General features: G+C 42.6%; 1 protein-coding gene across 5 annotated transcripts in view; it reads left to right on the plus strand.

The window, feature by feature from the left end:
• The window catches only part of sgsm2 (small G protein signaling modulator 2), a 110,962-nt gene that overhangs the window by 52,801 nt on the left and 36,930 nt on the right, over positions 1–21,231 (plus strand). For all 5 annotated transcript variants that reach the window (XM_042224201.1, XM_042224200.1, XM_042224202.1 and 2 more), the window contains exon 3: positions 12,900–13,068. In XM_042224201.1, coding sequence (XP_042080135.1) covers positions 12,900–13,068 — 169 coding nt within the window. The remainder of the gene's footprint in view (positions 1–12,899; positions 13,069–21,231) is intronic.

Below are 21,231 nucleotides of genomic sequence, written 5' to 3' on the forward strand. Positions count from 1 at the left end.
TGTGTGTGTGTATATATGTGTGTATATATATATATACACACATATATACACACACATACATACATGGGCACTGATGACAGGTTAAGGATTTCCAGAACACGTAAATAGTGCAAAGCGGCAAAAACCTCCTGTGACGCAGCACTGAGCTGTGGTGTAATTATGGCACCATCTTTCTTTTATTTTGAACTGAAATACTAAATATTTACATGATTTAAATTGCACAACAATATCTGTATAAACTCTTACGGTAAACAATGACGTTTTCTTTCCTCCACGTCTGATCACGACTTTTATTTGAGATCATTTGCTGCCACAAACACTGTCCAGAAGAGCGGCAGAAATTGCTGCATAATTGCTGCTTTGTCACCTGTTTGGCAGCAGACGTGATTTCCTTGTGAGAACTGGGCACTACGAGGAGTGAGTGGGAGGAAAGAGCAAGTGCTTCCCATCTTCTGTGGTGAAGTCATTCTCGTCTTTGCCATTTGTCATCTCTCTGTGCTATTTCTGCCTTTCAGTCTCCTCCATCTGTCTGTGTTGTTTCATCACTGTCCGCCACTATCTTGCTTTTACTTTTCTGACTGCACCTGCTTTATCAGCAGCGACGTGACTCATAAAGTCACACAGGTATAGAGCCTTAAAAGTGGATTAAAATAGCTGGCGCTACGTTTATATCAGGCGTCAGGCTGGAAATATCATATCTGTATTTGTGCATAAGTTAACAGTGGCATCATTAACTTTACCTATATATGGCACTGGCTGTGTAAAAGAAACAGTCAGTGCTTGGTAGTAAGATTATGTAGTACACTACCAGCCAAAAGTTTGGACACAACTTCTCATTTAATGATTTTTCTTTATTTTTACTACTCTACAAACTGAAGACATCAAATATATGAAGATATATGGAGTTATGTATTAATGGTGTTGGGACCATCAGGTTGGTGCACAGCTGACAGCCTCGTTTGGCAACTGTTAGAGTTCATATTATAGCAAACAGCTGAATAAAGAGAAACAACAGCCCATCATTACTTTAAGAACTGAAGGTCAGTCAGTCAGAAAATTGCTAAAACGCTGAATGTGTCCCCAAGTGCAGTCGCATCAAGCACTGCGATGAAACTGGCTCACATGAGGACGCCCAGGAAAGGAAGACCAAGAGTCCCTCTGCTGCTGAGGATACGTTCATCCGAGTCACCAGCCTCAGAAATCGTTAACAGCAGCTCAGATCAGAGCCCAGATAGATGCCGCACAGAGCTCCAGTAGCACACACATCTCTGCATGTTCAGAGCAGACTGTGTGAATCAGGCCTTTACGGTCAAACAGCTGCTGAGAAACCACGACTGAGGAAAAGCAACAAGAAGAGATGTTTGGACTAAGAAACACAAGGAGTGGACATTAGACCATCTGTGCTTTGGTCTGATGGGTCCAGATCTGAGATCTTTGGCTCCACCTGCCGTGTCTTTGTGCAGAAAAGGTGAACGATGGTCTCTACATGCATGGTTCCCACCGTGAAGCATGGAGGAGGAGGCGTGATGGTGTGGGGGGGGCTTTGCTGGTTTCACAGTTGATGATTTATTCCAAACTGAAGGCACACTGAACCAGCATGGCCACCACAGCATCCTGCAGCCACATGCCATCCCATCATTTATTTTCCAACAGCACAAGGACCCCAAACACACCTCCAGGCTGTGTGAGGCCTCTGTGACCAAGAAGGAGAGTGATGGAGGCCTGGCCTCCACAGCCACCTGACCTGAACCCAGTGGAGCTGGTTTGGGATGACATGGAGCGCAGAGTGAAGGCAAAAATCGGGTTCAAATAGCTAATAGCTTTACTAACATAGTAGCCCTTAATGTGATCACACCATCATTCAGTCCTTTAATACTAAACTAGTGCACAGTGTTTTTCCTGCTTTGTCTGCAGCAGCAGTATTGCTTTCATTATGTGTTTAACCTCTTCATATTTTCCCACACTACAGTTTTATCTTCCTTCATCAAATCAGCTGCTCTGTTCTGTAACTGTGATTGGTCAGAGGCAACCAGCAGCACGTCTTTCACATGAACACACAGAGGAAACCCTGAGTTAGCATAGCGAGCTGAAAACCAGACTAAGTGAATACAAAGATGGAAAATACTTTTTGTACGTGGAACTGGCTTCGTTGCAGGGCGCGTGTTCACCGTCACGTGGGCTGTTCAATCTACCTGCTCCCCGTGCTGTAACCAGTGCTGTGACGCAATCACAGGACCGCGGTGCCATCGGTGAGTGCAAGGTTGTGAGCAGACGATTGCCTCCACCAGCGTCAGTCAGGCAGACTATAAACAATAATATAAACATGTAATACGTATGACTACGTGTGGCCACGGTGCCTCCAGCTGTCTGTAGAGTAGAACTGCTGCTTTAAGCTAAAGCAGTTTAAGTAGAAAGCAAACATAGTGTATGCAGTTGGCCAGTTGGAGGCACCTCATCCATCAGCTGATGTAGGTTAGTATTGAAATCACCTGGGATTGTTGGATGAGCTCAAACTCTGTTGTATTTATTTAAAGAAACCTAAAACACTTCACTATAAACTGTTTTCATCAACAGAGATGGTTTTATGGCATGAAGGTATGAGACAATCCACCACCAGTTATTGCTGAACACATACGTAAACATGATCTATAATTATGACAGATGCACAGTAGTGACACAGACATCTAACCTGTGTGTCATCTGTCAGGCCTAAGGCTACCAGCATTATTAAAGTCATCAATCAGAGTTTACATGTTCATGCAAATATATAATATTATTGTGTACACATCCCACACAGCAAACGCCGTTAGATGCTTGCGCGCCTCCTGTGAAATGACCAGCAACCTGTTGTAGTTGCAGCTGATTTAAAAAACGCTAGTTTAGAGAGCAGCTAGTTGGCTTCACATGGTTCACGTTCAGGTTCAGGCCTGAGCAACATGGACCAAAAATCACAACTCAGTATTTTCAGGCTGAATGGACGTCCAAGATGTATTTTACAGTTTAGCTATGAAAGCAGCATCGGCTGTATGGAGTGGTTGAAGAGTTACGTTCCTTTGAAGCTGCGTCGTATGAGATCCTCACCCACAGTCAGTGTGTGGTGCTACAGTAACACTGTGGAGAACAGTGCTGGACACTGTAGCACAACCAAAACGATCCCAGCTGTGTGCAATGAATTGTCGTTGCCTTTAAATGATTGCTTTGAATAAGAGGAGCAATCAACTGAGGTCAGCTGATACGTTCAAAACAACATTGGTCCACCAAGATGGCAATAAACAGCTTCAGCTATCAGTTCATGTGTGAATGGGTCACGTGTCAGTTACATTATCCAGTCCAGCCTGAAGCACATTACGTTACACGAGTACATTAGTTCCCCCACAAACAGTGACACAGTTGCTGCAGGATGGCAAAATGAGCAATCTGCACACAGCTACCACTGCAACGGCAATCTTGCTTTTATATCGTTTTATAACCAGAATACAAGTAGCTGCCAACCAGGTGACCCGAGTCCCCTATTCAGTCTAGTTCAATGCAATTAAACAACAACAGTCTCCTCAAGGTGCTTTGTATTGTGAGGTAGAGACCCTGCAATATTAGACAGATGATGCACTGTGACAAGCCCTTGGCAACAGCAGGAATGAAAACGTCCTTTTTAACAGGAAGAAACCAGCAGAACCAGTTTCAAAGAGGGGCAGCTGACATCCTGGACCAGTTGGGCTGTTATGAAAGCAGAAAGCAGAGTTTAATCATTACTAATGATGACATACAGTAGTGCTGTATAAGCTCACAGGGAGAGAAATGATGTAGCAGCAGCACAGCTAAGGGATCGATCAGGGTCACCTGAGCTTAATCCAGAAGAAAAGTTTTAAGTCTAATTTTAAAGGTAGAGCGTGCGTCTGTCTCTCCAATCCAAACTAGGAGCTGGTCCCATAAAAGAACTTTTAAATGAACTATTGAGTAAGGAAGACATTTAAAATGAAATCTTTAAGATTGGATGTGGATTATTTGAGATTTTGTATGTGAAGAGAAAGAATTTAAATTCAATTCTCAACATGGAGTCAATGAAAAAAGGAGCTAACCTGTGATATTCTGTAACTATGTTTGTGTGAGACACACTCTTCAAATCTGTCAGATAGATGTGATTCACACACTACAGCTCAGTACCTTTAACGGTGTGATCTCTGTGTCAGTGCTAACGCTGCACTGAGGTCTGACACAGGTCCACTGGTTTATCTGTGAATCCTGACTGAAGCTCCTCAGATAAAATATCCTTTGTAAATGATCACTTAACTGTTTGACAACTATTCTTTCACCAGTTTTTGAAAATAAAAGAGGGTTTGATGTATAATTAGCTGAGACAGCTGGATCAAGTAAAGACTTTTTAAGTAATAGTTTGATTACCGCCACCTTAAAAGCCTGTAGTATGTATCCTGTTTAGAAAGATAGATTGATCATTTAAAATGTAAGCGTTAATTATTGTACTTACTGGCACGACTGTGATTATTTGTCTCTGATGGTTAAAACTTTATCTGTGGCGACAGTCTTCAAATCATTGCTCTCGAAGGTTAAAGGAATATTTGGCTCAACAGAGCTTTTTGTCAGCTTTATTCCCGTTTTCCTCGATCAGTGACAAACAGTACGATGTTCCAGGTTTATGGAGGCCTTTTATAGAGTAACAAGTTCTCCAGGACAAATGAAGACCTGTTAAATTAGTGAAACCATTTCCTGTTTGAGAGTTATAACAGGAAGTCAGATTTCTCCTGAAGAAATCACTTAATGAACATAACCTTAATTTCAGCACAGTCCCACACTGCTTTAGGAAAATTACCGACTTCATATTAATTTTAGCCTCTGGGTGTTTCCATCACCACAGATGAGTTGCACTGACTGGTGCAAATCGTCATGTTGAATGCTGATGAAAAACTGACCTTTATTTGGTGATTTCACAAGATTCCAACAGAAAGTCCGTAATTCAGACTGAAGACAGACACAGGGATACCCTCAGGCAGAACAGCCACACAAACTGGGAAGACAAATGATGCCAGAACCAAGAACACATGTAAGCTCAGGCCTTACATGCACAGGAGACTAACCGGGGAAACAAAAGTCAGCTGGAGGAAAACAGGTGATCAGAGTCAAACTAAGGAGACAAAACTAAACACAAGACAAGAGACTGGGAAACTAAAACAGGAAGTTACTAAACACCAGACACAGAGACAGACTTGACAAGACTCACGGGGGGGGACTAACACCGAGTTGCATATAAACAATAACCGAGAGCAGAACCAGAAACTAAGACTAAGAAACAAACAGAAAGCCAAGCGAGATATCAAGAACTACATAAAGACTACACAGTAACCAAAATCTGTAAATAATAACTCAGATGCCAAAATATTAAGTCCCATAAGTGAAGTGCTGGGTCAGAGGTCATGATTTTAAATCATGCTTTTTATTTGTTTTTGTTTCTAATGTCTCTGTAAAGCACTTTGAATCACCTTGTTGTTGAATTGTGCTATACAAATAAACTTGCCTTGCCTCTTATTGCAACATGCTGGTGATCTGCTTTGGCACTCTGTCTCAGTTGGTCCGTGATCGCTTGGAAATTGCCTCCAACTTTTCAAATCGCCATGCGATGGAAAGTGTTGCCCAGAGGTTGAGGGGTTACATGCTCAACCTCGGGCATCAGACCGACCAGCCTCCACTGACAAAGACTCATTTTACATCTCATACAAGCTTTTAGTGCCACCTTATACATTAGTTGTTTTCTTTCGTGTAACTTTGTAACTTTTAATGGATTCGTTTAGATTCAGCTCCTGTTTTCTTTGAGGTAAATGTGACACTCATGCAGCAAATTTGTCTGCAGCGGTGCCTCAAACAGACAATGATGTTAAATGTATAGAGTGAAGGTGAGACAGTGTGAGAGCAGACAGAGGAGACCTGAGTTTATCAGACAGTGACAGACCTGATGGGAGACAAGTGGCACTAATTAACTTTTGCTTTCATTAGATCTTCTAATGAATTCAGTGGCGATAGCTCCAGAGCTGCCTGCCACTACCCTGAAGACACTCAGTATGTTTTCTTTGTTAAAGAACACAAATATAAATAAACAGAAAGTAAACCTGTGTAAATGCTGTATGTACTGCTCACAACCAAAGATACTGAGTGATCTAACTGATTGAGAAGAAGTGCTTTCATCGTGAGGGACAAAACAATGAGATTAGCTCAAATTGATGGGATGTAGTTTGGGTCAAACTGAAGCAAACTAAAGTGTAACAGTGTGAAAAGAATCAAATGAAAGTAGGCGTACCGTATATGCAGAGGAGAATAAGAGCGAGAGTCATTACTGTAGCTTAAACTTCCCGATTTAGTGCTGGAACAGCAGCGTGTCACTGTGCTCCTCAGGAAGTCACGTCCTTCTTGAACTGCAGATGAGTCGTGGTGTTCGAAGCACTGAAGCTGAGCCTGTGAGACGCTGCTTCTGCACTCAGTTCACACAGGCTTTCTTGTACTGTGAACCAAGGGCGTAGATTTGGTTTTGGCTTTGGTGGGGACGGATGATTCAACCACCGAACCTGCCCCGTTTCTTTTTTTCCCTTTTTGTCGTTGCTTCTTGATAAATAAAGGAGAAATATACTTGCCTACATATGCTATTCTACCTGCTTTTAAACCATTTAAAATTACAATTCATAGTTTTATATGTGAATTATATAATGTTAAATTACTATTAAACAAATGACTAAGTATTTTAGACTTTAGTTTACTTCAGCCAGATTCCATATAAATCAGGTATCATACAAAAATAAAAATAGAGTGTGACAATAAAAGAATATGACTTTAAGGACTTAACAACATTACTTCAGTTACACCAACATCTCTGATACATTAGCACTAAGGGAACACTGAGTGACCTGGTGGGTTTTGTCCATAAAACTAGTCATCTAAGATTACCACAAAGTAAAAGATCTCTCAGCAAAATTATGCAACATTTTAGGCATTATTGCCCCGATCAACTCAGTGAGCTGGGATGTTTTATTCTAAACATGAACTACAGTTACAGCAACATGGACTACTGGTGTCCCACACAACAACTCAACGTCCACTATGTGAAGCAGCCAAACACATGCCTTCTCCTCTCGTTAACTGAGATAAACTGCTGGCATATTGGTTTTACATCTATACTGTCCAGTCTGTCCTGGTGGACACACAGCAGCATTGTTTAATCTCATTTGAGTCATTGTTGACCTTAGCCATGTTTTTAGTCTTCTGAGAGCACTGAAGCTTCTTTCATCCTCAGTACATGCATTTTATCCTCAGATTAAATTATTATTCTGTGCTTGATGTGCCTCACCTTTGGCCCTGGCTCTTCCCCTCTGACTGCACTAGGACATATTGCCACCTGATAAAATAACACATTGATTCGTGCCATATAAAAAGTGAGACGTGTCAATTCAGATTCTTTGTCAAACATACACTAATGAATCAATTTACAGCAGCAGCCCAACAACTGTCATGATAATAAATACTAGTTAACCTATAGCACCAAATCATCAGTCAGTCACCTGTGACCTCACCTCTTCACCTCTGTCACCTGATGAATGACAGTGAGACAAATACATGCAGTCACACATGTGCTTCAAATACAGTCATGAACCAATAAGTCATCATCCAATTTCACCTGTGATCTTGTGTCACCATTACTCTCTACCACCTGACAAATAGGACATACATGACAATAAGAATAAAACGTGGAGCTGCTTCAGTGTTTCTGTCACTTGGTGCAGATCTTGACTCGTCAGTAATGTTTGTAGGCTGAGTGCATTTTTAAAACAACTTGTGAAACTGCACTACAGGGTGGAATATTTGCAAAATCATGACTACCTCATGACATTCTGTCTCAAAGATGAACCCTATGAATATGTCAGTGCCATTAGGATGACATTTCTGTGTCACCAATATTTAACGTTAGACGTATAACTTTAACAGCCTCTGTAAACTAATATCCTGGCTGCTCGAGGCTGCTGTTTTCTCTGACAGTTTCAATCAAAATTAGAAATGCTGCTCTGAGACTGAGAGAACTAATAGTGCTGCCTGCTGTGCAGTTAGTTTCCAAAATACATTATGCTAAAACTAAACAGAGCTCCCTGAAAGGCTCAGCCAATCACATTGGCCATATTTGTCACATGACATAGGACTCCAGTAGAGAACGTAATTCAACTCTTTCTGCACCGCTGGGTGAATGAGACGCTGACAGATTGTTTTTTTTCTTTCTGTCGGGCTGTTTTTCTTTACTCGCAGAGATCAAATTATTGGTGGGGACACGTCCCCGCCATCCATGCCAAATCTACGCCCTTGCTGTGAACTCATTTTTGTATTTTGCACTCGAACCTTTTCTCTCAGTGTTTCATAGTGTTTATATTAATTGTATTTCAGCTCCATATGCTTGCTAGCCATCCCTTTACAGCTGTTGTGTGTGTTTCCTGGTTGCTTGGTACCTGAAGATGGTGCTTGACGACTTTGGCATGCTGTTTCTGGTGAATGGACTTTGTCCTAAGATTTAATGTCACAGCTGTTCCTAATGTTTGGGCAGAGAAACCTGAACGTTGTCATGTTTACACTCTTTCTGGACCTCAAAAACAAGCAGAGATAACAATGTGTGCGATTCAGGTGTTTACTTACAAAGTGATGGGAAAACATTTAAACAGACATTAACACAGTTACATGTAAATACATATTAGCTGCCGAGCTTCAATGTTTTTGGTGATTAATGACCCTTGAATGTATTTCATACTTTTTTTGATCACTACTGGCTTTTATTTATTTATTTTAACTTCTTGGCTTTAAACATATTATCTCCTCCTGCTGGTGATGCATGCGTGTACATTTCACACTTTGGAGAGGAATAGCGTGAAACGGACACGGTGGACCAGCGTGTCGGCATATTTTGCCATGATACTGGGTTTCCGGCCATGTGCGCGTGCGCGCGCGCACACACACACACACACACACACACACACACACACACACACACACACACACACGCACTTGTTTTCATATCTTGGTGAGGACGTCTCGTTGACATAATGCTCTCCCTAGCCCCTAACCCTAAACATCAAAAATGAATGCCTAACCCTCAGCCTAAACCTAACCAAAACCTAACTGTAACCCTGATGCTAAAATCACATTTTGAGCCTCAAAAATGTCTTCAAACTCATGGGGACGCTCAATTTGTCCCCATAAGTGACTGTCGGTCTCCACAAGTATAGCATCACGCCATCTGTCCTCACAAAGATGTCTAAACATGTACACACACACACACAGACACATCTGTCTGGGAGCTATCAGCTGTAGGTATGGCTAGTGAAAAAGTGCATTTTACATTTACTCAGGTTATCTTTGTCTAATATTACATTTTGTTTGATCATCTAAAACATTTAAGTGTGACAAATATGCAAAGAACTGAAATCAGGAAGGTCTAGTTCAGCACACGCAGCCACAGTCATTGCTGAAGGGCTGGCTGTTTACAGAGTGTCGTATCAAAAATTCAGAAAATAAAATAAAATACTAAAGCCTTGAGAAGATTACAAGAAAAGCGAATGAAGTTAGAAGAAGTTCAGAGCGATGATGTGATGTGAGACTGGTGTCTGTGCATCGTGACTGACTACACAGCTGTTGCTGTCCCAATATGAAACCACTCCCGAGCCAGGGACAATGTCAAAAGTAGTGGAATAAATAGAAAACTTCTCTTTTTTGATGCATTTTATTTGTAAATTAAGTTCCAGGGGTGTGAAGTGTTTGAAGACCAGTGAGAAGTTTCCACAGTGTGTGAACAGTTGGTGTGCTTTGTCTTTGGTTGGTATCGATGGTGTTTGGTCAACTGTGTTTTATTCAGTCCAAAGTCTGTGCAGCCCGTTACCAGGATGTCATACTTCCATGAAAAGCTTTGTGGAGAAAATTGACGGGTAGCCTCACGCAACAATCCCACGTTGATGGGAGCTCAGCCACTCTCTAAAGCAGGGGTGAGGAACTCCAGGCCTCGAGGGCCGGTGTCCCTGCAGGTTTTAGATCTCACCCTGGGTCAACACACCTGAATCACATGATTAGTTCATTACCAGGCCTCTGGAGAACTTCAGGACATGCTGAGAAGAATGTTTAGCAATTTGAATCAGCTGTGTTGGATCAAGGACGCATCTAAAACCTGCAGGACACCTGTGCTCTAAAGTAACTCCCTACCGGACAAGGCCAATCAGCTGCAGGTGTGAGGCATCATCCTAGGTCACCTGGCAGGGCCCACCCACCAGGGTTGATGGTGCCTCTAAACTGGCCTACCAGATACACCTGTCCCCCCCCCCCCCCCCCACACACACACACACACACACACACACACCAGCAAGCAGGAAAAAAAAGGGACAGCAGCACAATACATTCAATATACATATAGCATATAATATCAGTCCAAATCTGCTCATGGACCCTGGGTTCCTCAGACCCAGGTCCATGACTCAACACAGTGCTGCAAGCTTATTGGCTCCATGTTATGCCACACTGATCCAGTAATTCATGGACTCAACATACTAAGTGTGTAAATTAGTGCATTGTTGGTCATTTCTGTATTTTAAAATACTTTTTCATTGATATTAGGAAATATTCTAATAATGCGGGAGGGTGGATTTCTGAATGACCAACGTGGACAGCTGGATCTTTAAACTGGCGTTGAAAAAGCACACACAGCTATGCTTGTCATAAATCTAGAGTTATCAGCAGAGGTATCGAAGGGGCGACTCTAAGGATTAGGCGAATGTTTTAAACCAAAATGAAAACATTTTGCATGGCGAGCATGTTTTGGTAGTATTGAAACGAGCCTTCCGCTGCTCTGTGGTCCCAGCAGCACTTATTTCACAGTGTTTTCTTCCATAGCCCTAGAATGATGCTAATTATTCGCGTAATAGCTTGGATTTGATGATTCATCAGAGCCACAGACACCCAGAACATGAATTAACAGGCCAGTTGTAAGGAGAGGCAGCAGGATGAGCTGATACTGGGTGCGGTTCCTCCCGTGGGAGAGCTGCTTGCATCCTGTCCTCAATTCTTGTGTTTCCACAGAAACAACTGTGCATCAATATTCCCTCCCTGCAAACCTTCACTTCTTCTTCTGCTGCTAATCCTGGCGATCCTCTTCTAATAGGATAAAGGACAGTTTTACACGAGAAAGTATTACCAGCAAGACGTCCCCAGAGGCTAATGTATTAATCTGCCAGACAGAAGCTGCTGTGAATGTACTGCACAGACAGCTTTGTGAGTGAAAATCTCCAAGCCTCTGAGCAACCCTCTAAGGTGCCTAGAGTAGCAATAAAAGCAGACGATTGCACCCATAAAGCAGGTTTTTCCCAGCATCGCAGAGAATAACATTGTTGTCGGTCTGTAGTATTGTGTGGTAGATTCACCTCACAGAGCAAAAGCAAGCAGAGAACCACAAGTACTCAAACCTGACATGAATCACATATTTCAGATGGGCTTTTTAATAAATATAATCTTTGTGGCTTCTGTATATTTACACTGAAGCTCATTTGGATCCAGAGCATCTGCAGACACCTTTATTTGAAATGACGGTGCATTAATAAAACATGCTGCGTATTAAAAACAGTCTCCGAGTAAGTACGAGCTAAATTCTCTGTTTGCTTTGGCTGAAATAATTGTGTCACAATCTTGCTTTCAACATCAGCCCTAAAGCTCATTATGGCTGAGCACTAATGCAGCAATTGCAGAGGGAGGGAGGGAGACGGCTAATGGATGGGTCACAGCTAGGAAGAGACTGTTTACCTCAATTTCTCCCTCATTTTCTGCATATGAGTCAGTGCCCTTCTGTACTTGTGCCTCAGCTCATATACTAATGTCCTGTTCGTAATGCATTTGTTCTTCCACATAGTCATCTTGCAGCTGCACGCTGAGGTTACCGCCGGCAACCCTCTAAATATGTCAGGGTGTTTCACTAATAACTTTATCTTTATCTAAAGCCTGCAGGTGGAAATCAGAGGTCAGCTGCAGCAGCACCCATGTGCACATAAACACTGCTGTGCAGCTCACTTGCAGAGAAATGACACATGTAGTTTTATATTCTCAAACCAGCTGCATGTTTAATAATTAGCAGAGTTACCACTTTGCAGTTCAGAGGAGAATCTTTGATGATTCCACATTGATTGGAAATTGCCATTAAAGGATGAAAGCAAAATCAAAAGAAGACAAATTTTCCACGACTGTAACAGAACATGTTTGTGCTCATCAGGTTCCTTTCATTACGACTTGATGCCGGATCTGGGCCAGACCTGTTTGCTATGGGCCTGGGCCACATAAACCAAACCACAGTTGAGCCAGATATGGCATCACACGGAAATGTGAAGATGAGGTTTTGTCTGCCATTTCTTTCAAAAACAAGTTTGTCTCTGTTCAAATAAGTTTGAGTCAGTAGTAATTAGACAATCCGCAATCAGTGTACTCACAGGCACTGCTAACAGCAAGCCACCTCCCTAATGTTCTCTCTACCCGCTGCCTTGATAGCCTGGTCGCTGTTGCAGTCCTGCTTTTTTTCGTTTTGTGAATCAATAAAGATTTATCAAGTACATAAAGTTAAAAAAAATACATTAATACTTTAAAACACTGTATTTCTTGTTGGAAGCTGATAAAAATGCTATCGTCTCAGCCATTTGGCGTGTTTGGTTGTGCTGACCACAAGCTTTTCAGGCTTTATTTCATTTAATGTGATAATTATGTCGGTCTCCATCTTTCTTGCTGATATCCTTCAATTCAAAATTGAGCTGTTATCTCTTCTCCTCCACTTTGTGTATGCTTTCCTCTGGTTGCTCTCCTGCCCTTGTCAGTATTAACTCAGCTGCCTGCTGTCCCTGCAGCTGCCGTCGAGGCCTGCCTGGGTCACCTGCTGAAGAGACGAGCTGCTGGGTTTCTCCGCAGCGACAAGATCGCAGCCCTCTTCACCAAGGTCGGCAAAGTCTGCGACACCGCCGGCGAGGTTTGCCGTAAAGTGCAGGAGCAGCTCCAGCAGCAGGCTGATCTTACCAGGTTGGTCACGCAGATGTCGCCGACCCTTTCCTGTTGCTTTGCTTTTACTGTCTGCTGTGCTGAATTCACCCAAATCTGTCCCGAGGCAGCCATGACGCATCGCTTACTAAATGCTTTTCGAACCCCTGTCATGATTCCACATTAAGGTTTCAGTTCATCACTTTATGACGAGAGCAGCAGGACCGTACCTGACTCCGCCACCATTTGTGCAAACTGAGTGAATCTGTCGTCTTAATTAGAAAGGGAGAGACTCTGTTCCCCATTTCAGCCCAATTTATGAAGGAGGATAAGAAGACTGTTAGTGTAGCCCTAATTATTCACCTGAACTTTAAATAATTAAGGGACAATAAATGCAGAGACAGTTTTATGACAGGGTGGACAGAATAACAGACAAACGAGGTCTCCCCACAGTTGATGCTGTTGCTCTGAAGATTACAGAAATGTGATCTGTGTTAGTTATGATAGCGATAAAGAAATCACACAAAAATCATCCAAGTTATTGCAACAGCTGCCCTAAATTAACATTAATGCTTCTGTGATGCCGAATGCACCAGTGTTTGCATGTTCTTTAACTGGAATGATATTTTAATGATAAAATAAAATAATTTTTATTATATAAAGTTATCCATCCAAGCAAATTATTATGTTTTGATTAAGATGGCAAATTATAATTACTGACTCGCTTTCCTGTACAGAAAAAAACGAATGAATGAATATGCTTGTTTCATTTCTGACTTCTCAGCGTCCACCAGGCTCAAATTTGGGTATAAAAACGTCTCTAATCTCAGACACAGTCCATGAAAATGCTCTAGGTCAGTATTTCCCAACCTTTTGGAGCCACAGCATGTTTCACATTAGAAAAATCACACAGCACACCAGGCATAGCGGAGTTAGCTCGGATTGTCCCCAGTTTACCTTTTTTGCTTTCTTATGATCACTATTCATGCTCGGCCTTCCTCTCGGTCCAGGACCAAGGTCAGACTGACTTTTTCCTTTTCAAATGACTATTACCGTAATTGTCGGGCTATAAGCCGCTACTTTTTGCACAAGCTTTGAACCCTGCGGCTTTTAGTCAGGTGCGGCTTTTCTATGGATTGTCCATGATTTTTGTCATATCGTAAGACGATTTGTTTTGTTTGTTCCGCTGTTGTACGGCACTACGTTGCCTGGCGGAAGGGCATGCGATCAAACACACAGTATCGGGGTTCAAGAGTGGTATGTTGGTCACGTGTCCGTCCGCCAGGCAACATAGTGCCGTACAAGTAGCGCGAAAAACAAACTTCAAAGTAGCGCTCAGCGGGAGTCGTGGATGATGAGCGGCGATAAACTTGCGAAAAGCAAGTCATGCTCAACTCCACCGGTGGAATCTGACAGCGTGGAAAAGTGTGAAAACATCCACGATCACCAACGGATTTTGAAGGGCTGGACTGCTGCATGATGGAGAGGACACCGCCACGGCCCTTCTGAGGGTGTTCGACTCTGACACTGACAACGAGGATTTGTTTGGTTTTGAAAGTGACAACGAAGGAAAGAAGCTGAGAGTGGATGACGAAGCCACCCTGAGCCTGTTCGTCTCCGACACTGGAGAAGAGGACTTTGGTGGTTTTAGTGCGCAGGAAGAAGAGAAAGATGGTGAATGACTGACTTTTCTTCTTGTTAAAGCCGTGTCACTGCACCTGAGCCTAAAAGGTAGTCCGGATCTATTTTTCTGGTGTGCTGTAGGTTATTGTTATGTACTACCCTGATAGCTTAGAGTATTAATCAGGTGAAACCAGATAATCTTCCATGGCAAAGGTCTAGGTGATGTCAGACACCTGGAGACTTGGCGGGGAAAAGCGAATGGTGGCTCAGAGTTAAACAAATACTGGACTCAATCGATAAGCGACTGTCCAGCTTTCAGGTTTCAGCTGTGGGACTTTGTCACTTGTCTAACTGAGAATGTGACCCAGCTGAAGAAAATAAAAAAATAAAAGAGAGTGTCATCAATCTCCAGGCCCGTAGCATGAGAGATTACCTTCAGGTAACTTTTGAGGAGCAAAAGTTACCTGAAGGTAATCTCTTTAAACCTCCATTAAAACCTTCATGAAGACCCACCTGAAGCTTCGGGAAGACACTGTAAAGAACATCACCTTCCACCGTGTTCATCGCTGGGAGCCAGGAGACCGCGACCTGTTGTGGCCAAATTCAAAGATTTCATGAAGAGTCGCGACCCCAGCACCTCTCCCTGGTTGTATTAACGCCACTCCAGATGAGAATGCACTGCCTTTTTCTCTCCTCCTCTTCCCTTATCTGTCTAGCTTATTCATGTCAATTTGTTAATGCAACGTGACGTCATAACAGATCAATCACCCTCAGTCACCGCAGCGTAAACATGACGGTTACAATGTTCTTGTTTTCCTTCGAGTTTCCCTTTCATCCCTGCCTCTTGGCCCTTTGCATGTTCTTCTTCCTTTTCTCTTCCCTCACTCTACAGATCAGCTGTTTTCCTACTTAGTTAGAAACAGCGTACTCTTTTCACTCCTTCTCACCCCCAACGTCCCCCCAATTAGTTTTCTTTCTTGTTTTTCTGTTTCTGCACCCTCGGTCTTTACACAAAGATTATTTCATTTGCACGCCACGATCACGTGGATACACACACAGTGTCACCACATCCACTACATCATATAAGTTAATGTGCACACATATAATCAGACAACACCAAACACCACTCGGGTCTACGTACTGCCACACTTTCTTACAACCGATCGACGTGTTTTTTCTCATTCACTTGAGCGTCAAATGCAGCGTTCAACATTAACTACACACACCCACAAACTATGAGCAGGATGAGTTGCAGCAAGAAAGCCATCGCTAGGACATCAGAATAAGACAAAGAGGCTTGCCTGGGCCATGAAACACTGCCATTGGACTACTGAAGACTGGAAGAAGGTGTTATGGACTGATGAATCAAAATTTGGATTTTAGGGGTTGGCGCATCGATGGGGTTTTGGGTTGGTGCATGCGCTGGGGCCCTGCCCAAACCCGGGGGTCTTCGGTGCATTGGTGGAACTTGGGGCCTCTTTAGCTGACGAGGAGGTTTTTGCCATCTTTTTGCAGGTGCTCTCTACTTTGACTTTTGTTTGCTGGGTGATGCTGTGTATGAGCTAGTTTGTGCATATTAGCATATTTAAGTCATAATGGTAGACAGAAGAATTTGCTTGTAGTTTTTTTTAATTGTGAGATTTTTAAAAGATGTGCAGTAGCATTTTAAATTATTAACAGCATCTGCCTGATTCCATCGATTCTGGGCTTATTGATTGAACTTGTTAAATTAGGTGTTTTCACTTCAAAGGCTACTGTTGCATTATTGTTAGTCCATATTTATGTTTTAAAGTTTCACTATCTTCATAACGTCCACTTGGGCCCGGTTGGGTTCTAGAGCCATAAAATTCGTCATCAAAAGCACAAAGGTCCACGAGGACGTCCAAATGCCTTCCAGTTTTTGTAAAACACACAACTGGAGATATATCTCCAGTGTCTGTCACCAGCAGACACAATATCAGCTCAGTTGAGTGTTTGCTAAGGATGAATGGTCTGTGTGCACACCGTGATAAGCCTCAGGTCTGCACTGAGGTGTGCATGTGAGTGTGTGGATTACTTGCATCTTTCTGCATGTGTGCCTGCAGATACAGACTATGATAAACTGCTTCATGTACAGGCGCAGAAGTACTAGCTGAGCTGTTTGCTTGGTCATTAATTGTACCACATGGCTACCACACACACACACACACACACACACACACACACACACACACACACACACACACACACCTCCATATTTGCATAAACTATGTGCAGGCAGAATGTGAACCACAACATCATTGCGACATGGCTGCGTTATTTGATATAAAGCTGAGTTAAATGTGTTTAGGTACACTGGGTGCTCAGCGCTGCGTCTTCATATCAGCGTAGTGTCTCTCATTCATCTGTCACATCTGGTCGGCCTTTTCCCTCCCGAGAGGCTGCACACAACATTAAAGCCTATTGTTGTGTGTAAATGTGGTTTGCACAAATCACATCCCTGTGCTAGAATCCATACATCCAGTCAAGCACACTCAGAACGAACACACACACACACACACACACACACACACACACACACACACACACACACACACACACACACACACACACACACACACACACACACTCTCCCAGACAATGCTCTCTGTCATCCTACCTCAGGGCTCCATCTCTCATTTACCCTGTTTGCCATGGCAACATGGTTTGGCCCACTGGCGGTGAAAGAATCGCTGAGCATGATGGGAAACGAGAGGCCAGAGAAAGAATATGAGCAGAGATCAACAGTGGACTAAAGAGTTATGGGGGTGAAGTGAGTAGTAATTACAGCAGAGCATGAGGGGCTTGACTTCTGTATGTCACAGACTACAGTGGACAGCCTGCCTCGATGCTTTCTCTTTATGATTTATTGTTTTATAACCATCCTTCTGTCACTACTGTGATAAGCTATCAGCTTTGTTGCCATTCATAAACTCTACGGGTGCAACTCACACATGCAGTTATTAGTGCAGTAACAGATGAAAAGAAGTGTCCAAAGCAGATTCTGAACCAGGCTGTGAACATGCTTTTTAATAATGTTATTGGCAGTGTTGGGACTAACGCGTTATTAAGTAACGCGTTACAGTAACTACGTTGAATGAGCATTACCAATAACCAGTGTTGGGTAAGTTACTTTAAATTAGTAACTTAGTTACATTACTAGTTACTTCATCAAAAGTAACTCAGTTACTTCAAGTTACTTCGTTACTTTCAGAGTAACTAGTTACTAGGGAAAGTAACTTTGGTTTTACTCAGAATTCTCTTGTTAATGTGTTGCTTCCGTAACTGGATACCCAGCCAGACTGCCAGTCTTCTAGCTTGCTTACTTGCCACAAGTGCACTGTGCCACCTACCAATAGAAAGGAAAAAATAATGTGCACATTTCCACGAGAGAAATCCCACGCCTGATTCTATCCTAGCCATTCTATCCTCGCTTTTTACATCCAACACAAAAACTGCAGTCGTGGTGCTTTCGATTGTACTCAGAACTCGGAAATTCTGCCTTCTGAATAGGAAGATGTAGGCAACACCAGACTGCAGATGAGCTGCATACAGGGCTGGACTGGGACAAAAAATCGATTATAGGAAAAATCATAAAGCCTTTGAATGAAAACAAACGCTGTTGTGTCAGTGATGTTGACTGTTCTGATGGTATATATGCATCAATCTATCAATCGTTTGTTGTAAGACTCAGATAATTATTTTTTTAAAAGTGAGACATTTTAAATGAGAATAAGAAAGTATTTCTTGTGCCCCCCTCTCCCTTGTTAATGCCCTACCATGCGACCCCTGGCAACACTTTGCTAGACCCGCCCCTGCACAGTTACCAGCTGTCAGCTACTTAGAAAAGGATCCTGGTGTTATTTGTCTCTCAGAAACAGTTCATAACTTCCCTTCAACTCATTCATGTCACCTAAAAGGTAAACCTGTTTCTCCATCACAGCTCTGATGATCCAGTAAGGACATCTCCTGGTTTCATCTTCATGTTTCCCTCTCACCACATATCCAAACCGATATCATGACCAGCAGCTTTACAGCTGTGGCTCCAGCAAACATCAGCTGATACTAGAAATTAATATTAAATAAATTCTAACAACAGCTGATCAAACTTAAACGTGCTGCTGTTGTTTAGGCGACATCCGCTGGTTTCCTCTTTCTGGCGCAAATTGTTCTACCTGAACTAGAGAAGCTTGTGTTAAGTGCTAAACCGTGTGGTTCTCCGAATGATGTCGTTCCACCCCGTTTTCTGAAAGAGGTGTTTCCTACTGTTGGACCACATATTTTAAACATAATCAATACCAGCCTCTTGTCAGGTCAAGTACCAAGTGAGTTTAAGCATGCAGTTATTCATCCCTTACTTAAGAAGCCAGGCTCAGATATTTCAGTAATGTCAAATTTTAGACCCATCTCTAAACTTCCTTTTCTGAGTAAGATCTTGGAAAAGGTTGTTCACACTCAGCTGATGGATTATCTAAACAACTCTCAAATGTTTGAAGTTTTTCAGTCTGGCTTTAAGCCGTTTCATAGCACAGAGACAGCTCTCATAAAGGTTATGAACGATATCCTGGTAGCGACGGACTGTGGTAAACACGTAGTGCTTATACTACTAGATATGACTGCTGCATTTGACACAGTGGATCACGACCTGCTGATCTCTCGTTTACAGCTTTGTGTGGGCATTTCTGGCTTTGCACTCCTGTGGATAAAATCATATCTCTCAAACAGGAGCTTCTGTGTTAAGTTGGGCTCGTCATCGTCCTCTGTGGCCCCTCTGCCGTGGGGTGTACCACAGGGATCTATTCTTGGGCCATTACTGTTTTCATTGTATCTCCTGCCACTGGGTGCGATCTTTCGTAAACATAAAGTTTCATTTCATCTATATGCTGATGATTGCCAGCTTTATTTTCCTTTCAGTCATTCTGATAGCTCCCCAATTAGACTCCTGCTTGATTGCCTTAGTGATGTTAAGTCATGGATGGCTCAAAACTTTTTAAATTTTAATGAACGTAAAACGGAAGCAATTCTGTTTGGCCCGAATCGTTCCTCTGATATCCCTGATGTTGACCTTGCTGCTCTGACCCCTCACCTGAAGAGCTCGATTACCAATCTTGGGTTAAAAATCGACTCTGCACTTACCTTTGATGGCCACGTGAATGGGGTGGTGAAATCGTCATTCTATCAACTCAGGCGTCTGTCGAAGGTTAAACCTTTTCTTTCAAGGCGTGACTTGGAGACTGTTATCCACGCTTTTATAACCTTTTAATAGGGGTTGGACTGGGCACTCTGACACGCCTGCAACTAGTACAGAATGCTGCGGCACGGTTTTTATCTGGTAAAAGGAAATTTGAGCACATTACTCCGGTTCTGGCCTCCCTGCACTGGCTTCCAATTGAATTTAGGATTCATTTTAAAGTTCTTTTATTGGTTTTTAAATCTTTAAATGGTCTGGCACCTGCGTATCTGTCTGATTTGCTGAAGCCCTATGTCCCCACTCGTTCGCTCCGGTCAGCTGAGCAGCTGTTGCTCTCAGTCCCCAAATCACGGTTGAAACTGAGAGGAGACCGAGCGTTCTCTATCGTGGCTCCTAAGCTTTGGAATAATCTTCCTCTTCACATTAGGCGATCGACATCAGTGATGGTTTTTAAATCCAGATTGAAAACGCATTTTTATTCACTGGCTTTTGATTCAGTGGTTGACTGACTTGTATTTTATTGTTTTCGCTATGTTTATTATTTTATCGTATTTATTATTCTTATGGTATCTATTATGTTTCTATTGTTCAGCACTTTGGTCAGCCTTGTGTGTTTTTAAAGTGCTATATAAATAAACGATGATGATGATGATGATGATGATGATGATGAAAGTGGACGATAAACAAACAAGAGAGAAAAGCCGATCAGCTGATCATTGATCAGTTTCATGATTGAAGTAGAAACAGGAGAGGGAGGGTGAGAGGATGAGAGAAGAAGAGGCAGCTGTGCAGCAAAGACACAGAGTAACTCCAGCTTTGTGTCTTTTTCATTGTAGCTGAAGTCCGGGACAAACTGTGTTTCTTTTCACCTCAATAGAAACGCGTAATATTTTCTCTGAATACCAGACGATTCGTTTTTTACGGGACGGTTGGCAACTCTAATAATTAACCTTATGAACAAAATAAAGTTCAACATCAGTAACATAGCACCCACCCAGCTGTATAGAAACTCCGTCATGCTAGCTAGCACGCAGTACGAAAAAGTCAGCAAACGAAAATAAACTCCACCTAAACTTGGTTCATATCTGACCCAGATGGACTGCAGGTCATAACTTCTTACCTGAAGTTCAGTTCACCTGATACTCTCGGACCAGCGAGCCGCTTCGGGTCTCTCCTCTTGCCTCCCCTTCCCTCATCCACCTGCTGGCCTCCACCACTTGCTAATGTTATTGAATCTGTGGAAGCTCCGAGATAGCCACCACACGAAGTAACGAATAACGAGCCTATCTACAGTGGGGCAAAAAAGTATTTAGTCAGCCACCGATTGTGCAAGTTCCCCCACCTAAAATGATGACAGAGGTCAGTAATTTAAA

This window comes from Haplochromis burtoni, unplaced genomic scaffold (assembly GCF_018398535.1).
Source record: "Haplochromis burtoni strain Fernald_Lab_line unplaced genomic scaffold, NCSU_Asbu1 Contig_132, whole genome shotgun sequence".
Lineage (NCBI taxonomy): Eukaryota > Metazoa > Chordata > Actinopteri > Cichliformes > Cichlidae > Haplochromis > Haplochromis burtoni.